The sequence below is a fragment of the Protobothrops mucrosquamatus genome, unplaced genomic scaffold (genome assembly GCF_001527695.2).
Source record: "Protobothrops mucrosquamatus isolate PMUCROS unplaced genomic scaffold, P.Mucros_1.0 scaffold225, whole genome shotgun sequence".
Classification (NCBI taxonomy): Eukaryota; Metazoa; Chordata; class Lepidosauria; order Squamata; family Viperidae; genus Protobothrops; species Protobothrops mucrosquamatus.
In genome coordinates, this window is record NW_015386576.1 from 564,033 (window position 1) to 581,871 (window position 17,839).

General features: G+C 37.5%; 2 protein-coding genes across 3 annotated transcripts in view; one reads left to right on the plus strand and one right to left on the minus strand.

Annotated features, from left to right (window-relative positions):
- Positions 1-6,736, plus strand: part of PFKL (phosphofructokinase, liver type) — a 36,049-nt gene extending 29,313 nt beyond the window's left edge. The window contains exons 17-22 of the mRNA XM_015814135.2: positions 1,059-1,223; positions 2,528-2,589; positions 3,965-4,076; positions 4,757-4,856; positions 5,215-5,320; positions 5,744-6,736. Coding sequence (XP_015669621.1) covers positions 1,059-1,223; positions 2,528-2,589; positions 3,965-4,076; positions 4,757-4,856; positions 5,215-5,320; positions 5,744-5,891 — 693 coding nt within the window. The 3' untranslated portion in view covers positions 5,892-6,736. The remainder of the gene's footprint in view (positions 1-1,058; positions 1,224-2,527; positions 2,590-3,964; positions 4,077-4,756; positions 4,857-5,214; positions 5,321-5,743) is intronic.
- Positions 6,737-9,597: 2,861 nt separating this feature from the next.
- CFAP410 (cilia and flagella associated protein 410) lies at positions 9,598-17,383 on the minus strand. 2 transcript variants are annotated; one of them, XM_015814136.1, is made up of 7 exons: positions 17,198-17,383; positions 15,612-15,630; positions 14,646-14,692; positions 13,356-13,585; positions 12,108-12,276; positions 11,749-11,836; positions 9,598-10,313 (listed from the first exon to the last, which is right to left on the minus strand). In XM_015814136.1, exons 1-7 carry the CDS (start codon positions 17,380-17,382, stop codon positions 10,185-10,187), a joined length of 867 nt encoding a protein of 288 aa, XP_015669622.1. In that variant the 5' UTR covers position 17,383; the 3' UTR covers positions 9,598-10,184. The 2 variants fall into 2 exon arrangements, with proteins under 2 accessions (XP_015669622.1, XP_015669623.1); XM_015814137.1 differs by lacking the exons at positions 14,646-14,692; positions 15,612-15,630.
- Between the last annotated feature and the right edge of the window lie 456 nt (positions 17,384-17,839).

Consider the following 17,839-nt stretch of genomic DNA (forward strand, 5'->3'; position numbering starts at 1 on the left):
GTTGTTAAGTTAGTAACACAGTTGCTTAGTGAATCTGGCTTCCCCATTGACTCTGCTTGTCAGAAGGTCACAAAAGATGATCATGTGACCCTGGGACACTGCAACTGCCATAAATATGAGTCAGTTGCCAAGCATCTGAATTTTGATCATGTGACCATGGGGATGCTACAACTGTTAAAAATGGTCATAGGTCACTTTTTTTTAGTGCTGTTGTAATTTTAATTACATTCTTAATTACGAGTGGCCTGATGGCCATCAGAGAGACCTTTTAAGTATTCTCAAATCACAGCCACTGTCTTTATACGCTGTTTCAATCACAGTCTCCAATAAGGGGAGGAAACAGTGGGTTAAAGAGGAAAGGAAGTTAAGTGTTTCCTTGTTCTTCATATTGGCTGGTTAACTGTAAGAGAATCAGGTACTTTAAGAAAACAGATTTCAGGCATTGGGCCAAAGAATTCAGACTCATGTCCAAAAGGCATGGGAGAGCTAACACTAGTAAGATAAGCTGGCAAGAAACATTTCTTTATTTACACAGTGGATTCTTTGGTGATGTTCACTCAGTTTTTATAATATTATATCTGCTGTGATTCTCTGTCTCTGTATCTTTTTCTCTTCTCAAACTCTTTGTAGGATACTGAGTGGCAGGCTTTGTTGTTCAAAATTCTGCATACAAGTCGCACTCGACTTACAGCCATAATTGGGACCAGAATTTCTGCCATAAGTCATTGTAGTCAAAAGTCAAGTTGGACCCAATTTTACAAGTTTTTATGATGGTCTTTACATTAGATGTGATGATTCTTGATATTCTGAAGTATAACTGGTCAGGTCGGAATATTTTTTGTCCCTCACATTTGCTGGGGGTAGTGATGATAACTGAGATCATCTATCTCAATTTCTTCTGTTGAGTTTGGGAATGCTGTACTGTGATCTAAGCCAGGTTTGTTCTTGCTAAGCAATTGCATACCAGCGTAGTTGCATGACTTGGCAGCCTATAACTGTTTAATGCCTTCCAATATCTGAACAGGTAATTTTTTGCCTCTTCATTTCTTGCCATTTAGAGCTGTGACCGCATCAAACAGTCTGCTTCAGGTACCAAAAGGCGTGTCTTCATTGTGGAGACTATGGGGGGTTATTGTGGCTACTTGTCAACAGTGACAGGAATTGCAGTGGGAGCGGATGCTGCTTACATCTATGAAGACCCTTTCACCATTCATGACTTAAAGGTGTGCTGGTAAAGAAAATGAAAATGTGTGAAAACGTTTTTTTCTGTTTATTGTGTAAATAACATTATGTGCAAATGTAGAATATCGTATATCAGGTTGGGTTGCTTATGAACTATATATGCTCTTTCCTCCCTCTGCATGTTGTGATTCCCGTTATGCAGTTCCTGAAGTTCAGCTGTACATGTTTGACAGTATAATGTGTATTTTCCCAATAAAAGAAAACGGGGGATACAGGCAGATTAAACCTGTACAAGACTTAATGTTCTTGTTTTACACTTATTTCAAACACTCACAGCTTAAAAAAAAAAAAGGTAAAAAAAAGGTAAAATGGGATTTAAAAAAATCTCTCCCCAGTCTGGTAATATCTCTGTGGATCTTGGAAATTGAAAAGTTGGGGGGCAAAATAATTCCATGTGCAGCCCCAACTAAAAAAGATTACCAACTGTACTGTATGAATTGTATGCATTGAGATATACATAGTGACTCCAGATCATAGCACCAGATCCTTATCATGAAATGGCTGCCAACTATACAGTGTTGATTGCATTCTATGAGAAGAAACAGATTTCTTAAATTCCTTCTCTGGTTCTTTAACACTCCTACCTAAACTGACTGCTAAATGGTTGTGTCTATCCCTAGTTGACACATATATGAACATATTAATCTAGCATTAACGTTACATAGCAAATGAAAAAGCTTGTATTCATTCCCATTAAAATCTGTGATTAAAAGCAATGGAATTTATATTATTTATGCCTATGAGGCATTTTGTATCCCAGATGACAGTTATACAGTATGTGGGTGAAACCATATTGTCTTTTGTGATAAATATGTGATTAGAGATAGTAATTGTATAGATAGAAAAACAACACATGATCCAGTGGCCAGTGCTTCTGTCACTTTGATTATTTCATTATTTGTTCTGAACTAGAGCCATGTAAGCCTGAAAACATTGGATCTAGATTTATTTAGTTAAGAATTCCGTAGTTGTCATTGTAGCTTATGTTCTTAATGATATATGAGAGGTGAAGCCCTGGATTCTCAGAACAAAAGATACAGACAGGGTCTGGGTTTCTTAAATTTCTCTCTTTAACATTTTTGACTGATCTGGACTTGTCAGATAGTTGTTGCACTGATAACTAGTCATTCTGTCCAACATGAACAAAGCATTTATTTTTTATCTAATCTTGTTCTATGTAGCTCAGAAATGTCATTTCCTCCTCCTTTTGTCTAAATAACTTTTTTTACTCTGATCAGCAAAAAAAATGTTCCAATAAAAACTATTATAATTTTTATCTTGCCAGGCGAATGTTGAACATTTGACTGACAAAATGAAAACAGATATTCAGAGAGGTCTGGTACTCCGGTAAGTCATAGAAATATTTTAACAAGGACATATTGTCCTTTGAATTGTCAAAGAAGATGCGCATTCCTATTGCAACACGACACTGAAAGAGTGTGAACTTTGTACCTTTTTTAATGTTTTGTAACTGAGCAATGATTCAACAGAACAGAAATCATTGTAGTCTCTGAAATGTAGAGAAATTAATAATTTTCAAACCTGAGAAATTGGCTTTGATCTGTGGGTATCTAGTGGGCTGCAGAGAAAAAAGATTTTTTCAAGTGCAAAAACTAAAATAGTTTGCGTTGTTGATGTTCAGTGGTTTGGTGTATTAATAATATACATTACAAGTGGACCTCGCTTACCAACTGCCTCATTTAGCAACTGTTTGAAGTTACAACAGGTGCTGAAAAAAATAACTTTGGAACTAATGCCTGCATACAATTACACTAGCTGTTTGCCCTGTGTACTTGCAGCTCCGCACCACCATATTCCTTTTGATGTGCATTCCCCATTCTCTTCTTGCTAATTACCCCAGTGCTGGCGTGAGCATTCCAAAGGGTGGAGGAGTGGAAAAAAAGGAAAACTGAAGTTAAATCATAAACACGGTGGCAGTCAAATGACTTTCCACTAGCAAACATTTCACTTAATAATAGAGCTGCTAATCTGAATTGGGGTTGCTAAACAAGAGCTCCTGTTATCTCTCCCTTTCTGATATCCTGAAAATGTGCTGGATTAAAATTCCCATCATATACCTGGTAGAGACGATGCTGTTTGCAGGCCAGTACAGCTAAAGAACATCAAATTGGAGGATGCTATTGGCCAATTCCTCCTCAGTTCCTTGTATATTGTTAATGGGGTAAAAATTTAGTAATGATTAATTCTTTATATTTTGTGGTTCGTAAATGGTTCTTTCCAAAGCCTTTGCCTTCCTTCATATTCATACAGATGTCAGCATTTAAAATATTGTAACATATTATATATTATGTATATGTCCCCAAAGAAAAAGTAAAATTGCAGCATAAAGCAATTAATAAAAAATACAAAGCAAGCAATAAAATGAAAACCTACTTGTCTTCAGAAAGTTAAGAATTAATAATTCTGTCAATGCTCCATGTGTTTAATACTAGTTTCAAACAAAAACTTTGCATTTTCTTGTTTGGGAAGGGGGGAAAAGCTGCACCAGAGATCTTTCTTATGAATTAAAAAGGCAGAAAGATTCATGGATACACTAAAAGAAAGAGCCAAAAGTAGACAAAACTTGCTACAGACAGATTTATTATTCAGAAGTTAACATTTTTGTTTTCCGGAAAAAAATAAATTTCTGTACCACCTTTTCTACAAAAGATATAATTGTACTTGCTTACATTATACAATATTTTATTCTTTCTTTTATCAGCAATGAGAAATGCCATGAACATTACACCACTGAGTTCCTGTACAACCTGTACTCCTCAGAGGGGAAAGGAATATTTGATTGCAGAATTAATGTTTTAGGCCATCTCCAACAGGTATGTAGAGCTAAAGGTCATATTGCATTAGCATTTTGAGGAGGCATAAGCTAGCTGATTAAAATTTGTAGTGGAGGGAATCACTGCAGACATTACATGATAAAGAAATTCTTACGTATTTACTAAAGCTTACCTGCCACTCTAGTAAAAAAATAAATCTGAGAGGATTATACTGCTATTTATATGACAAAGTTTAAAATTCAATATAAGCCATAATTATTATATATTACATATTACATATGCCATTATCAAATGGAACCATCTACTCAAGAAGGAGGAGGACAACTGAAAAACAGTAACCCCATCCTAGGCCTTCATGGGCAATCCAGAAGGATACCATGATTCATGGCACTGAAGGCTGCTGTAGATCCAGCAGGATCAGGAAAGCTATACTCTCCTCATCCCAGGCACACCACAATTTATCAACAATTGGTGTCATCAAGAAAATACATATTTAGTAAGAGCTTTCTCAGTTCAGGGCTATATAATTAATAGTTATTTTCCATCTTGCACTTGCCTAAACCTTGTTACGTTTAGCTATTTCCCACTTTTGCAGAACATATTTGCAAAATGGCTTCTGAGTTAAATGGTTCCAGCCAACTATACAGCAGCTCAGCCTCTTCTACAACAGGATTGGCATGGCTGTTCTTTTGGCTCTACTTTTACTTTCCTGTCTCTAGGGAGGTGCTCCAACTCCCTTTGACCGCAACTATGGTACCAAGCTGGGTGTGAAAGCTGTTTTATGGATGTCAGAAAAGTTGAAAGAAGTGTACCGCAAAGGTAGGTCATAATTTATCATCTCAATGATAGAAGATGTTGATGCCATTGCATGCTGTAACAAGAGAAGATGCTTAGAGCCTATTGGCAAAAGGAGATGAAACAACACGCAACAAATTGTGGAAAGACTTGCTTTCAAACAAAGCTATTGATTAATCATTCTTATCAGAATGATTATCGTGAAGCTAGTTTCCCATGGGTAAATTATATAATTATTTATAAAAGTTTAGGAAGCTTTCAGTCATTTGGTAGTTGTTGCAATAACCAGAATTACATATCCAGATACCTCGTGTAAAACCAAGGCATTTATGTGATGAGATGATTTTCTTGCATTACAAGTAAAGATTCTCTGTTTCTCTAGGCCGAGTATTTGCCAATTCTGCAGAATCTGCTTGTGTCATTGGCCTGCGTAGGAAGACTGTGTCCTTTAGTCCTGTGACAGAGCTTAAAAAGGTCACCGATTTTGAGTAAGTGTATTGGTGGAGTATCACCAAAGTTCTAAGGAAGGAACACTGATATGCTGGAAATTATGACATATAGAATGATGTCAGATACTTTGTTCATGCATTGATCAATTAGTTGAATTTCCTTTCCGTCTTCTGATGTAGATAGGATACATAATTATTCCTTTTGAAGATCTTTTCAGAACTGTAATACATATATTGAATCTAAAAGTGAGCTGTGGTACTTCTTGACTATTATACAGTATATCTACTTTTCTCTTGAGCCTTAGGGAATGTAGAGGTCTAACTGGTAGCTCTGCCCCATGACTTAGATATTCTGAGATTGTTTGTTAGAGAGACATGGTATGCATATATTCAGAGCTGCTTTGTGGTTGCATCACCTATGCCAGACTGGTATTCATTCAGAGTTTGTTTGTTTTTCTGCAGACACAGGCTTCCTAAGGAGCAGTGGTGGCTGAATTTGCGCCTTATGCTGAAGATGCTGGCCCACTACCAGATCAGTCTAACTGAATATGTAACTGGAAAGATGGAGCACGTCACTCGGCGTACACTCAGCATCGAGAAGGGATTCTAGCTAGTCTTCCCTTAGCCATGTATCTGATCAATTCTATGTATTTCTCTCCCTTTCTGGCCTTGTCATGCCTTTCGAGTGCAAAGCTGATGCCACTGTGAGTCTACAAGAGTGTGGCAGCCTGCCTTTGTTGCAGAATTACTCCATGCCCACACAGATTCTTACGTTCTTTCTTGCCTGGATGGGTTCACTTATCCTTCCTCAAGCCTCTTTGTTGCCTCATGAAGTAGAGGGTGTATAATGCCGGTCAGAATTTGTTCCTATTTCACAGGGTTTTTGAAACATTCCTACACTACTTAGAAGAATTATGTACTGATTGCCAATGGACAGTGTGCTACTTTAGATTTTGATTGGCCTGGTGCCATGAAGAATGCAGTTTTCAGAAAGGGACTTCCTGTAATTTAGACAAAATAGTTTCCCAAAAAGTCTCCTTGGGAAAATGCTCTAAAATAACCAAGGATTCCTATTGCCATCACACACAACACAACAAAGATCCTTCTTAGCAGAAGGAACGTGCTTGCAATATAACAACAAACAGTAGGAGAGGTCTTCTTTCTTCCCATCCCTCCCTCACTTGAGGTAGTTCATGCCGACCAGGGTAGTATTTCTGAGTACTCAGCGGGAGTTGCTGGTATGCCATCACTTTCCTCAGAATCCCATTCTTCATTCTGTCTGGCTCATGTGTTTAATTCACTATCCCTGGCTGGTCTGTGATGATGGCACAGCTCTTGACTGTTGTGTCTGTACCTTTCTGGTGCATTTCTGTGCATTCAGTGCCCTATATTGCCTGTTTGTCCGTGGCATTGCTTTCTGTCCTGTAGAGATATTAAAACATGCACTGAATCAATTCTGTGTATGCTCAATTTGTTTGTTTGTTTGTTTGGAGATCGGCCTCAGATCTGCAAGATGTGATAAGTTAACGGGTGTTTAAATTCCAGCCTTATTGATACCTGATTCTTCACTGAGAATATCCTTGTTAAGTAGGGTTGACTAAAAGACAGAAGGCAGGATAGCTTATAACTATAATAAGTTAGTTTATAACTATATAAATTTTCATACTAAGAAGAGACATTAGAATTTAAGATGTTGCATTTGTTCAAAAATTCAATTATTTGATTTCGTAATTGGAAATTGCAGTTCTGTTATCTTAAAAATTGGTGTTTTTCATTACCGCAATCTGATCCTTCAAGATGAAAATGCAAGGTATGCACATGCTCTGACTTATGTTAATACGACACTGGCGTGCAAGGCATCTAACACATAACCTCTTGCATCTCAAATCATCTTTAATCCAATAAGATAGGTGCCAATTCTCATGACATACAATTGTTAATTGAAAAAAATTGTTTCATGGAGAATTAAGAAATTATGAGAATTTGAGTTAAACAGTGGTAGATTTGGGGAAGGGGGCGAGAGGGGAAAAGAAAGAGATTATACTTGAGACTACAGTATAGTGCACCTCTCAGCACCTGGATATAAAGAATAGAGAAGAATGAGAAGTTCTATGAAGATTATAGCAAAGTTATTGGTCAAGTGTGCTAGTTGGTTCAGTTGCTCATGCTCTAACAAATGAAGACTAAACTCCACTAAACAACAGAGTTCATGTCAAAAGTTATAAAACTGCACAATTTCTCAGGATAACAAGTTATTTGTAATTGCATCATGAAAAGCATTGCTGTTAGTGAAGAGACCTTCCTTTGAGGCAGTTCTAGTCAGTGGAAAGTTCAACTCAGCGTCTTTCAAGGTTTTCATTGCTTGTCTACACAAATGCTATCCGTTTTGTTGGGGGGGGGAAATATCATTGTTCATTCAGGGTTGTGTTCATGAAGATAGTCTAGTAACTTGAATACCATAATTTCTTTTCAATTAGAAAAAAAAATCATTGCCCAGTTCAACAGACTTCTGTGCTTGGCAACTAGCCAGATGATTTCAGGTAGATTTCTTTGCTGGGCTTGTGTAAGAATAAGTAGCTCAAGGCAGAGAAAGAATGTGATGTGATAAACAGCAAAACATCTCATAAATTTACTAAAATTCTTACTAGATTAAACACATTGGTAGAAACACCCTTATCAGCTTTAGGACACAATGTCCGGAATACAAACCTCTCATGTTCTGAAACAACCTGAGTTCCTGCTGCTCATGCTGTCATCTATCTATCTATCTACTGCAGTGGTTCTCAACCTTTTTAATGCCGCAACCCCAACCGGTCGTAAGTCGAGGACTAAACCGGTCGTAAGTTGAGGACTACCCAACCGGTTGTAAGTCGAGGACTTTCCCTGCCCAGGAGCGCCGCGCATGCGTGGTTCCGCCCCCTGCTGTCAAGGAAGTTCACACTTCCTTGACAGCAGCATATTCTATAGCAGATAATGCAATATAACCAATTTTTACAAGATTATATGCTGGATTTGTTTTATAGTCCAGTTCTCAAAGCAATTCAACTTTTCTGAAAAACATGTAGTTGGTTGGTATCTGCCCAGTTTTTTTACACTAAAAAAATCCTTGCTATCTATAAAAGAATATTCAAATATAACGGATGTCTTTTTATTTAAAACTTTTACGAATGCTATCCTCTCCACATCCTCTGAATTACTACTATTCTTTTGATAAGCCATATTCACCACAGTTTTGAGCAAAACTCTTGATTCCTATGTAAGTTTGAATAAAGATAATGCTTCCAGAACATAGTTGTAATAGTCAGAGATAAGCATTTACATTGTGCAAGTGTTTATCCTGAAGTCCTGATCACAGGAAAGAAGCACTGGCTTTAAAGCATCTGCTAGAAAGCACACATAACGTTTACAGTCACGGCAAAACCAAAGGACTTAGCCATTTTTTTGCATACTTAAAATACTGGATGGCCAATTAAGCAGTGCTGTGGAGTCGGAGTCGAGGAGTCGGAGGAAATTTTGGGTACCTGGAGTCGGAGTCGGAAGTACAAAAAACTGAGGAGTCGGAGTCGGAACATTTATCTACCGACTCCACAGCCCTGCAATTAAGTATCAAGGACTAAACATCAGAATCTGAAAAACTTGAACTTTTAAGTGTTCTACAACATTGAATTTCCTATACATCACTGAATCACTTAGCTTACACATAATTTTGTCAGCATTTTTAATCAAATAGGTGAAGCTGGACAAAAACACATTTTCCCACCAAACTAGATCATAGAAATAAATATTTTTAGACTGTAAAGTAAAATTTATTTTCATGCGTGTGGTAATTTTAACAGAAGCAAGAAATCCCAAGTTACAAATGGAACCTGCTGCAAACCAAATTAGTAAGGGCCAGATAGTCCCATCCATCCTGAGATAAACACTGATCTGGATCAGAGTTCTATAAATAATCAGCAAAAAAGTACATAATTTTTAACCACAGTCATTAATCAAACAATGTTCATATTATGGAAGGAAAATTTTACCTATTTCATGGCATAATGGTGCTCCTGCACTAGACGTAGCTTGACAGACTAGAGAGGCTAGAGCACCATCTCAAATAATACTGTACTGGATTTTGCTGCTTCCTTATATAATCATATTGATGTTGTACCCTCCCCTCCATGAAGCCTTTATTTTTTAGAAGGCTTTGGAAGAATTCATGTACTGAAAGAAATCTTAAGTTTTGTAAGATGTAAGTGTAATGTAAGTGGAACTGTATTGCAAGTGATAATTTTCCCCCCCATAAATTTCAAGTTACTTAGCAGAGGAATGATGACAGCAAACACTTGGCTTCAAGCTTTTAATTTAAACATGCAATGATTTTATGAATTTTAACTTTTTATGAAATTCTGGCGTGAGGCCAGGATTGTCAAACACTATTTAATGGAGAAGGGAAAGGAAGAGACATGAAGATAAGCTTAGACTTGCTCCAATATTGGGATATTAGGGAAGGCCACGATGCTAACCAAGTCAGATGCATCACAGGTTTGGTCTGACAAAGGTATGAGTAAACAAGTCTAGGCATGATTCTTCCAGCAGGAAGGCACTAGCAGGAGATGAAGTACATCCTCTTCCAAATGGTAAATATTTGTCTACAAATAGACGTAATCTATACGTGCTTATTTGCTATCTCTGCTGCCAGCCATTTTGGAAGGCAGAATAAGAGTTGTAAAATGCAGGCACGTACATTGTAGATGAAAAATTATTGCAGAACATGGTTCTAAGCACATGAAACACAAGATGTGCTTGTTTTTTCTGTACAAAACCATCCATTCTCATAGGAAGTCCAACAGCACACAAAGAATGCTAGTAGGACTAGTGAAATAAATTTTGCTGATCCAGAAACAGTTCCATGGAGGTGCTATCGGTCCTCATGGAGTTCCTTTTTCTGCAAGGCTTGGAGTTTGTTTCCAATTGTTTGATGGACAACTTCTAAACCCTCTGAATCCAGCTCTTCTAGAAGTAACATGATGGCACTGAGGATATTATTCTGTTAAGGTGACAAAAAACAAAATCAGCAGATCATAGAATTAATTATTATGCAGAAGCAGTCTAGTCCTCTTATTATTACTATAGGTAATCCTCAACTTATGACCACAATTGAGTCAAAATTTTCTGTTTCTAAATGAGACAGTTAAGTGAGTTTTGCCCCATTTTATGACCTTTCTTGCCATAGTTGTTAAATGAATCACTTTGACTGTTAAGTTAGTAACATGGTTGTTAAATGAATATGGCTTCCCAATTGACTTTGCTTGCCAGAAAGTCACAAAAGGTGATCACATGACTCTGGGACATTGCAACCATCATAAATATAAATATGAGCCAGAAGCTTCTGAATGTTGATCACATGACTGGTTCATAAATCATTGAATGGTCATAAGTTGAGGATTACCTATACTTCACTGTTCTCCAATCTGTTCTCACATATTTAAGCAAATTATGAATAGAACTGAATTTCACAGAAGATAGATTTATCAATGGCACAACACAATTGGAACAACTATGGCAAAAGAAAGCAAACAAGGTATTGAGAGTAATAGGGCACCAATTCCAAAAAAATCTTTTACTACCAACTTGACCGCCGTTATTGACATCATCACTATCAGTCAATTGCAAAGGGGAGATTTACTTACATCCTGCAATAACTTTTACCACCATCAAACGACATCATCTCTATCCCATGTCTTTGGGAAGGACAATAGATAAAAATGCCAAAACCAGTCTAAACATCTGTGACTGTGCAATCAACCATAATAATAACTTGATGTATATGAAGGTAATGATTTTGTCAGTGTCAATGATATTCATGTGATGCTCCAGATGTTTTGGGATTGTACCCAAGATGCTCTATTACAACAGGTGCTATCGTTGCTTTCTTTTGTCACAATCATTCTACCTGTATTTGCAGGTCCTTGTATTTTGTTATTTTCTCCACTTCTTTCTTTTCTGTTTGGCTGTCTCCAGGTACTGCCACATCCACTGTCCAGACTTTTTTGTCTTTCTTATTGACAACTGTTAAGTCTGGGGTGTTATGTGGCAGGTGCTTGTCTATCTCCCAGAGCACTTTAGTTTCTTCGTTTTCTACTACTGCTTTAAGTTCCCACCAGTTCTTGCTTGTAGGCAAGTGGTATTTCTTGCAGATATTCCAATGCACTATTGTTGCTACTTTGTTATGCCATTGTTTGTAATGAGTTGTTGGTCACTGTTTCTTTAACTAGCTTGAATTACCTCTAACTAGCTTCTTTGCAGAGACAGCATTTGTTTTCTGTTGCTGTCTTCTCAATTCTTTCACTGTAACAATGCAGCTGAGCAAGACTGATTATTACCTGAGTTTTATACAATTGTTTAGTGCCAGACAATACATCATATGATCCAAAATACACAGAACTATGGATTTTTGGGGTGGTGAAGACTCTTATACTCACCCATTTTGTCCGGCTACCACCTACTTCTTTGGGTGAAAATGTATCTTTTGGAACAACAGGCTTCATACCAAGCTGCTCACGGATTTTACTGTACAAGAGGAACATAAGTAAAAGAATGACCTAATGCAAGGTTCTATTAACATGTAACCGGCAAAGTACTATATTTAAATAGTTGCACACAAAATTAAATATTTCTGCATACTTAAAAATCATGGCATCCCTTCTCATATTACGAATTGTTTACACAAGTGAGAAATATATTTTTTGTCTCCAGATTGAACCACATGTTGGACAAAGCATTTTACATAAATTAAGTCCAGAAAATAAATGCTAACAACAAATAACAAAGCTCGCCTCACTTTGTCTCTTCAAGGCTGAAGTTCATGAGTTCATTTTCTGTTGTACATTCTGTCGTGCTGGACTCAGTGTTAGAGTATTGGCAGCAGCTGTCTCCATCTGTTTTAACTGGGGATGTTGTTATCTCTTCTCCTTCTACTAATGCATGTGACAGTTCTTCCTCTGTCACCACTACAGAAATCAAACGAAAACCAACGGGGGGGAATATTATTTATTCTTACACTGTTTATATCCATCCTATCCCAGAGGACTCTCAGCAGTTTACAGCAATAACATTTTTTAAAAAAAATAAAAGTATTTCAAGCAGATTCATCATAGCAATAGCACTTATAAAGCACCACATAGTGCTTTACTGCACTCTGGGCAGTTTATAATGTAAACATATTTCCCCCAACAATCTGGGTTCTCCTTTTATTGATCTCAGAAGGATGGAAGGCTTAGTGAACCTTGAGCCCTGTCAGGCTCGAACTCTAGGCTGTAGGCAGAGTTAGCCTGCATTACTGCACTTTAACCACTGCATCATCAGGGCTCTTCGTATTAAATTGAAGCCTTTAGAATGTTTGATATAATCCTATATATTATATTTGATGTATTTATTAATACAAGGCTCCTTTGATCATAAAACCTTTGGCTATATACCATTCTTCCAACAGTTAATTTTATGAATTGATAACTGTAGAAAAACTGCTTCTTTCACATTTGAAACTAGGAATATATTAAAGAATATATTTATCAAAAATACTGTTCCATTGATAAACACATCCCGAATTTTATAAAATATTAAAGAAAGAATAAAGTATGAGGAGCCAAAATTTGTTGCCACTTTTTTTAATCTTCTGAAGTTTTAATATGCATTTCAACAGCAGATAATTCTTTACACAAGGCAAGAATAGTATAGGCTTAATTGTACACTATCTGACAGAACATTGTTACTCTTTTGAGCTCCAGAAAGACTGGAAAAAAATTCAGCCTCATTTTTTCTGAGGACTAGAGATGGTATACTGGGGAGGGCTGCAAACTGTTCAAGGGTTGCCCACCAGGGTATTAACGAGATATCTAATTGTTGGGAATCCTACGATGCTGAGCTTCTGTGCACTTTTTCCTGACAAGGAGTTGTTTTCAATGAAACAATTAATACCCTCCCCTCATTAGTTCAAAGAAATATTAATTCAAAGTTAAATCTCATTTTGCGACACAATTTTTCTTAAGCTTCTCACACACCCCGCCAAGAAATGTGCTGCTATACACACTTTTATTGTCAAGCTTGTGGAGATTGGGAAGATTACGCAGAACTGTCATTCTGTAGCGATGGTGGTCAGAGCCACAGCAGGGATTCTCAGTCATCCAGAGGATTCTCAGGCGGGGCAGTTTTTTCAAATGGAATAGTTCATGGAGGGTTGAAATACAGTTTCTCCTAAGGTAAAGCTCAGTTAGCTTCTCGCACTGATTAAAGGGTTCCAGACTGGAGATGTTATTTGCACTAGAGAAGAAAACAAGGGCAGCATTAACAACTACAATTCTTCTAGGTCAGCTGAATAAACATATGTTTGTGCCCTTTCTTATGGTTCTATAGAACGCCTGAAACCATGAACAATAAGAGGAGAAATAAAAATAACTAAACCATTACATTTATATTGTCCATTACATTTTCAACATTTTGAAACCAGAACTATAGCATTGGACTGCACATAATGATATTCAAAATTACTCATTTCCTAAAAGAGTACAAGTCTTGATTGCTATTATTACTGAACCTAGGAGTAGAGATTGGGTCAGTAACTAAAAATGCATTGAATAAAAAGAAAGTAAAAGACGATAAGTCTGGGATCCACAGTACAGAGCTATGATAATGTGCACATATAAAGTACAGAGAGATCAGGGATCAAAAATAAATTCCTGAAATGATATGTAAATCCACACATAGACAGAAAATATATAAAGAGATAAACAGACAGGGTGTTCAAAATGATTTAAATCAGGGGTAGTCAACCTTGGCTCTTTTATGACTCATGGACTTCAACTCCCAGAATTCCTGAGCCAGCATAGCTGGCTCAGGAATTCTGGGAATTGAAGTCCACGAGCCATAAAAGAGCCAAGGTTGACTACCCCGAATTTAAATGATGGATTGCTAATTTGTACAGTTAATGAAATGAAAAATGAAGATCTGTAATTTCCTTTCTTGTGATCTGGTGTTATTAAAAAAATAATAATTTAAAGCATAGAAAAGAGGGTACGTATGGCTGGAGGGGTAGGTTAGGCACATAATGTAGAAACATGAGACTACACATGCATGATCCAAAATTGAAATAAACCACTATATGAATTTCTACTGAACAATTATCTATAGATACAGCTAAAGAAGTTTGAAATTTTGCTAAAAATTAGAACTTAAAAATGATACACGAAGACACAATGATTGAAGAAGTACAATGCCTGAATGCTTTAGAGATAATAAGGATTTCCTTTCAAGTTCCATGTTGAAAGTAGGACCACTGATTTCCCTTGGCTTTTCTTTGGGCAGCCACCATTCTAACACACACCTGAATGTGACCACCTCAACATTAGGAAGCTCATGGCAGATTGATATCTATATGATTAAAAAGAAAAAAAAAACCAAATAAAATATTAGCAAAACTTCAGTCTTGCAAGGAGAAGGAACAAATATATGTAATTAACTGATTGATTAGAAATATTGTATTTAAGCATCTGTAACAGAAGCACCATAGTACAACACATTCTTATGTCAACTGAGGCCAAAATGCACTGAATCCAAATATTTGATGGATTGATTGAACTACAGAGATCAGTTGAGTTAACAGTTTTTCTATTTCAAAGTAATCTACATTATTACTGGGTGCTATTTTTCAGAATTTCAAGAACAGTATTGTTTAGAACAGTGTTTCTCAACCTTGGTAACTTTAAGATGTGTGGACTCCTAGAATTTCCCAATCAACTGGGGAAGGCTGAGACCTTCTGGAAATGGAAGTCTACGCATCTTAAAGCTGCTAAGTAAGGTTAAGAAACTGCTCTGGAATATAAAGGCAGGTATTTTTTTTACCTTGATATGCGAGGAGTTGAACCTTTTCCAAACAAATATACATTATAACTTGTGCTTTCCTGAATGACTGTTCAGATATACAGTGCAACTGAGAGTCCGTTAAAACTCTGTCAATCAAGCAAGGTAAATCACAGTGATATAACACTTCCAAATGATGTGTCAATCCTCTACCTCTTCTCCCTGGATATTTCAGCATGAAGTACTTGTAGCTAAAGGTGGCTCAAAATTACACCACTGCCAGCTCCTCAGCCCTCTAATAACTATTTTTCCAATGAGAAAGAAGCAAAGTACCCACTGATGAGTCTTTGCTTCTTCCCTGGATTTGGTATCTTGATTTTATTCAAGTCAGAAATTCACAATCCTCTATTGGGAACAGATTATGAGAGAACCAATATACCAACAATTATTTCCATTTCTTACATATTAGAAACTTAGAAATGGTACTTACATCTGAGATGCGGCTTCCCCTAAAAAAGAACAACACATTTAAAAGGCATATATAAAATAGTACATTAACTAAAGCAATATTTGCACTAAGGAAAGCCATATATGACAGAACAATTGGAGCCCTCCACAAATGCCCTTTGTCCTTTTAGTGAGCCTGTGAAAGGCAGCATGGCCTACTTATGACCTGCTATATACATTTTGTTGACTTCTCTGCCTATGCTCATATGTGCACAGATACTATTCCATTTAGCTAGGCCAATAAGTGTGTGCATGATAATGGGGGAAGAGCTATTTTCCCAATATTTCAAGGGGGACCCCACATTTCTGGAAAGACGTTAAACAGAAACAGGATGTACAGACAACAGAGCTGTAATCACAGTAGAGCAGCCACTCTAGTCCTTATCCCCAGGGAACCTATAATTTGGAATGAATGAAAACAAAGTTCTTTATTCTGATTGATTTTACAATGTATCATGTAACAATTTCGAAAGTAAATCATTTCAGAGAAAACAAGACAGGTGGGATAAGTGTAGGATATTTCTGGATGATAACTTCAGAATATTTTTGGAAGGAAATGAAAGCACTGCAGTTGTTGAGAAAAAGGAAAAGAAAAATACAGAGAGATATAGTAATAAGGCATATATGCTATCTAATACCAAAAAAAGTATGGAAAAATATTTTTAAAATGAGCCAAAAAAAATCTTATAAACAGTCTGCAGCTGTCAGGAAGATAATTAGGAAGAAACAATGGCTTCAAGTAGCTTTTTCCAGAACAGTAAAAAAAAAAATTTCAGTCTCAAATATGCACCATGAAACTCAAAAAGGAACAGCTGAGTGATGGATGGTCTACCTACACAATAGGTTATATTAATCAGGCTGTATTTGGCTAAATTCTGAATAGATTTAGAACCGCTCCATATACAGTGCTAGGCAGGTCCAGATGAAATCAGGATAATGTAACTTTACTCGTTTTGAAAAAAGATAAATGAACCCAAGGTAATTTTGGGGGGGCCATAACTCCCCTCTGGATGGATCAAAGTCAAGTTTTACTACCTTTTTTATGCCACACACTTAATCAATGAATGCAAGGGAAAGAGAAATGGTGAAGGAAAATAGGCTATGAACTGAAAGATAGAAAAGAGGATAAAAAAAATGACCAGATAATGAAACGTGATTTTTAATAGTGCAAAACGCAAAATATTCTGAATTGGCATATAGTACTAGTAATCAATATTTACATGGTGGCTTTAATCGTTACTGGGACAGAATTCTTTCGCTTTTCAACATCTCTGGATTTAGGAATCAGAAGAGAGTCTACAACGATTGAATTTCAGGAATTCGCTTTTTGCTGGGCAAAGCCTTTATAATAATTCTGCAAGGCGCCCTGTTCTCACCACTGAACCTCTCGGTACTAGACCTCTTGGTGCCCGTTGAGAAGACAACAGAGCAAATTAAAAGCGAAAAGCAGAAGCTCTCCAATCCTTGCCCGAACTACAGCGACCAGCATCCCAGCCGCCACGGCCAATGGCGAGGAACGCCGGAAACTGCAGTTAATATGAAAGGCCACCGGGGCTCACTCCTCCTCACCAGCAATTCAGCTTGCGGACCCCTGCAAGGCTCGTAGCTTTCGCTCGAGACAGAACCGCTTTACGAGTCAATTTCATGGTCCCCGCACAACCATCGGACTTCTCGTGCCTCTTAGCTAAGGTTGGCTTGGGAATTTCCGACGCGTTTCCCACGACGACTCCAGGCGCAGGCGCCATCATCTCCATCCCACTCCCAGCGGAGAGTGACAACCAGAGGCGGAACTTAACTGCCTATTCCCGCCCCCTCTTCGCCGCCACGCCCTTTAACGACGGCGCACAAGCCTGAGCAACCACTGCAGGGGAGGGGTCGGTTGTAGCGATCCCCGGAGTTGAACCGGGCAAGCGGGAAGGTTTCTTTAGTGTCGCAGTCGTGGCGCTGCTCGGCGCTTCACGGCGGGCTAATCCATCGAACAGTTGCCCGTGATAGCTTCCTACCTTACTTGGGCATTAGACTGCTTGCGTTTCACAATAATTGCACCCATATTTGTCTACTGACCTTCGGAGTGGGGTTGATCGACGTTTGGGGATGGACCTCGTATTTTTTATTACTTGAATATTGCCTTCCCCCCTACTTTTATTCAACCTTTTCTCTCTAAAATAAAAATTAACACATCTGGTTTCACTCATTTGTGCTTCATTTTCT

Bases quoted from the DNA above. Each gene is read 5' to 3' on its own strand.
- CFAP410 (XM_015814136.1), bottom strand. From the start codon at position 17,382: ATGGAGATGATGGCGCCTGCGCCTGGAGTCGTCGTGGGAAACGCGTCG. The intron at 11,837-12,107 runs GTGAGGCGAGCT...CCTCTTGTACAG, and splicing joins TTCAGCCTTGAAGAGACAAA to TAAAATCCGTGAGCAGCTTG. The intron at 10,314-11,748 runs GTGAGTATAAGA...TCACCTTAACAG, and splicing joins GTGGTAGCCGGACAAAATGG to AATAATATCCTCAGTGCCAT.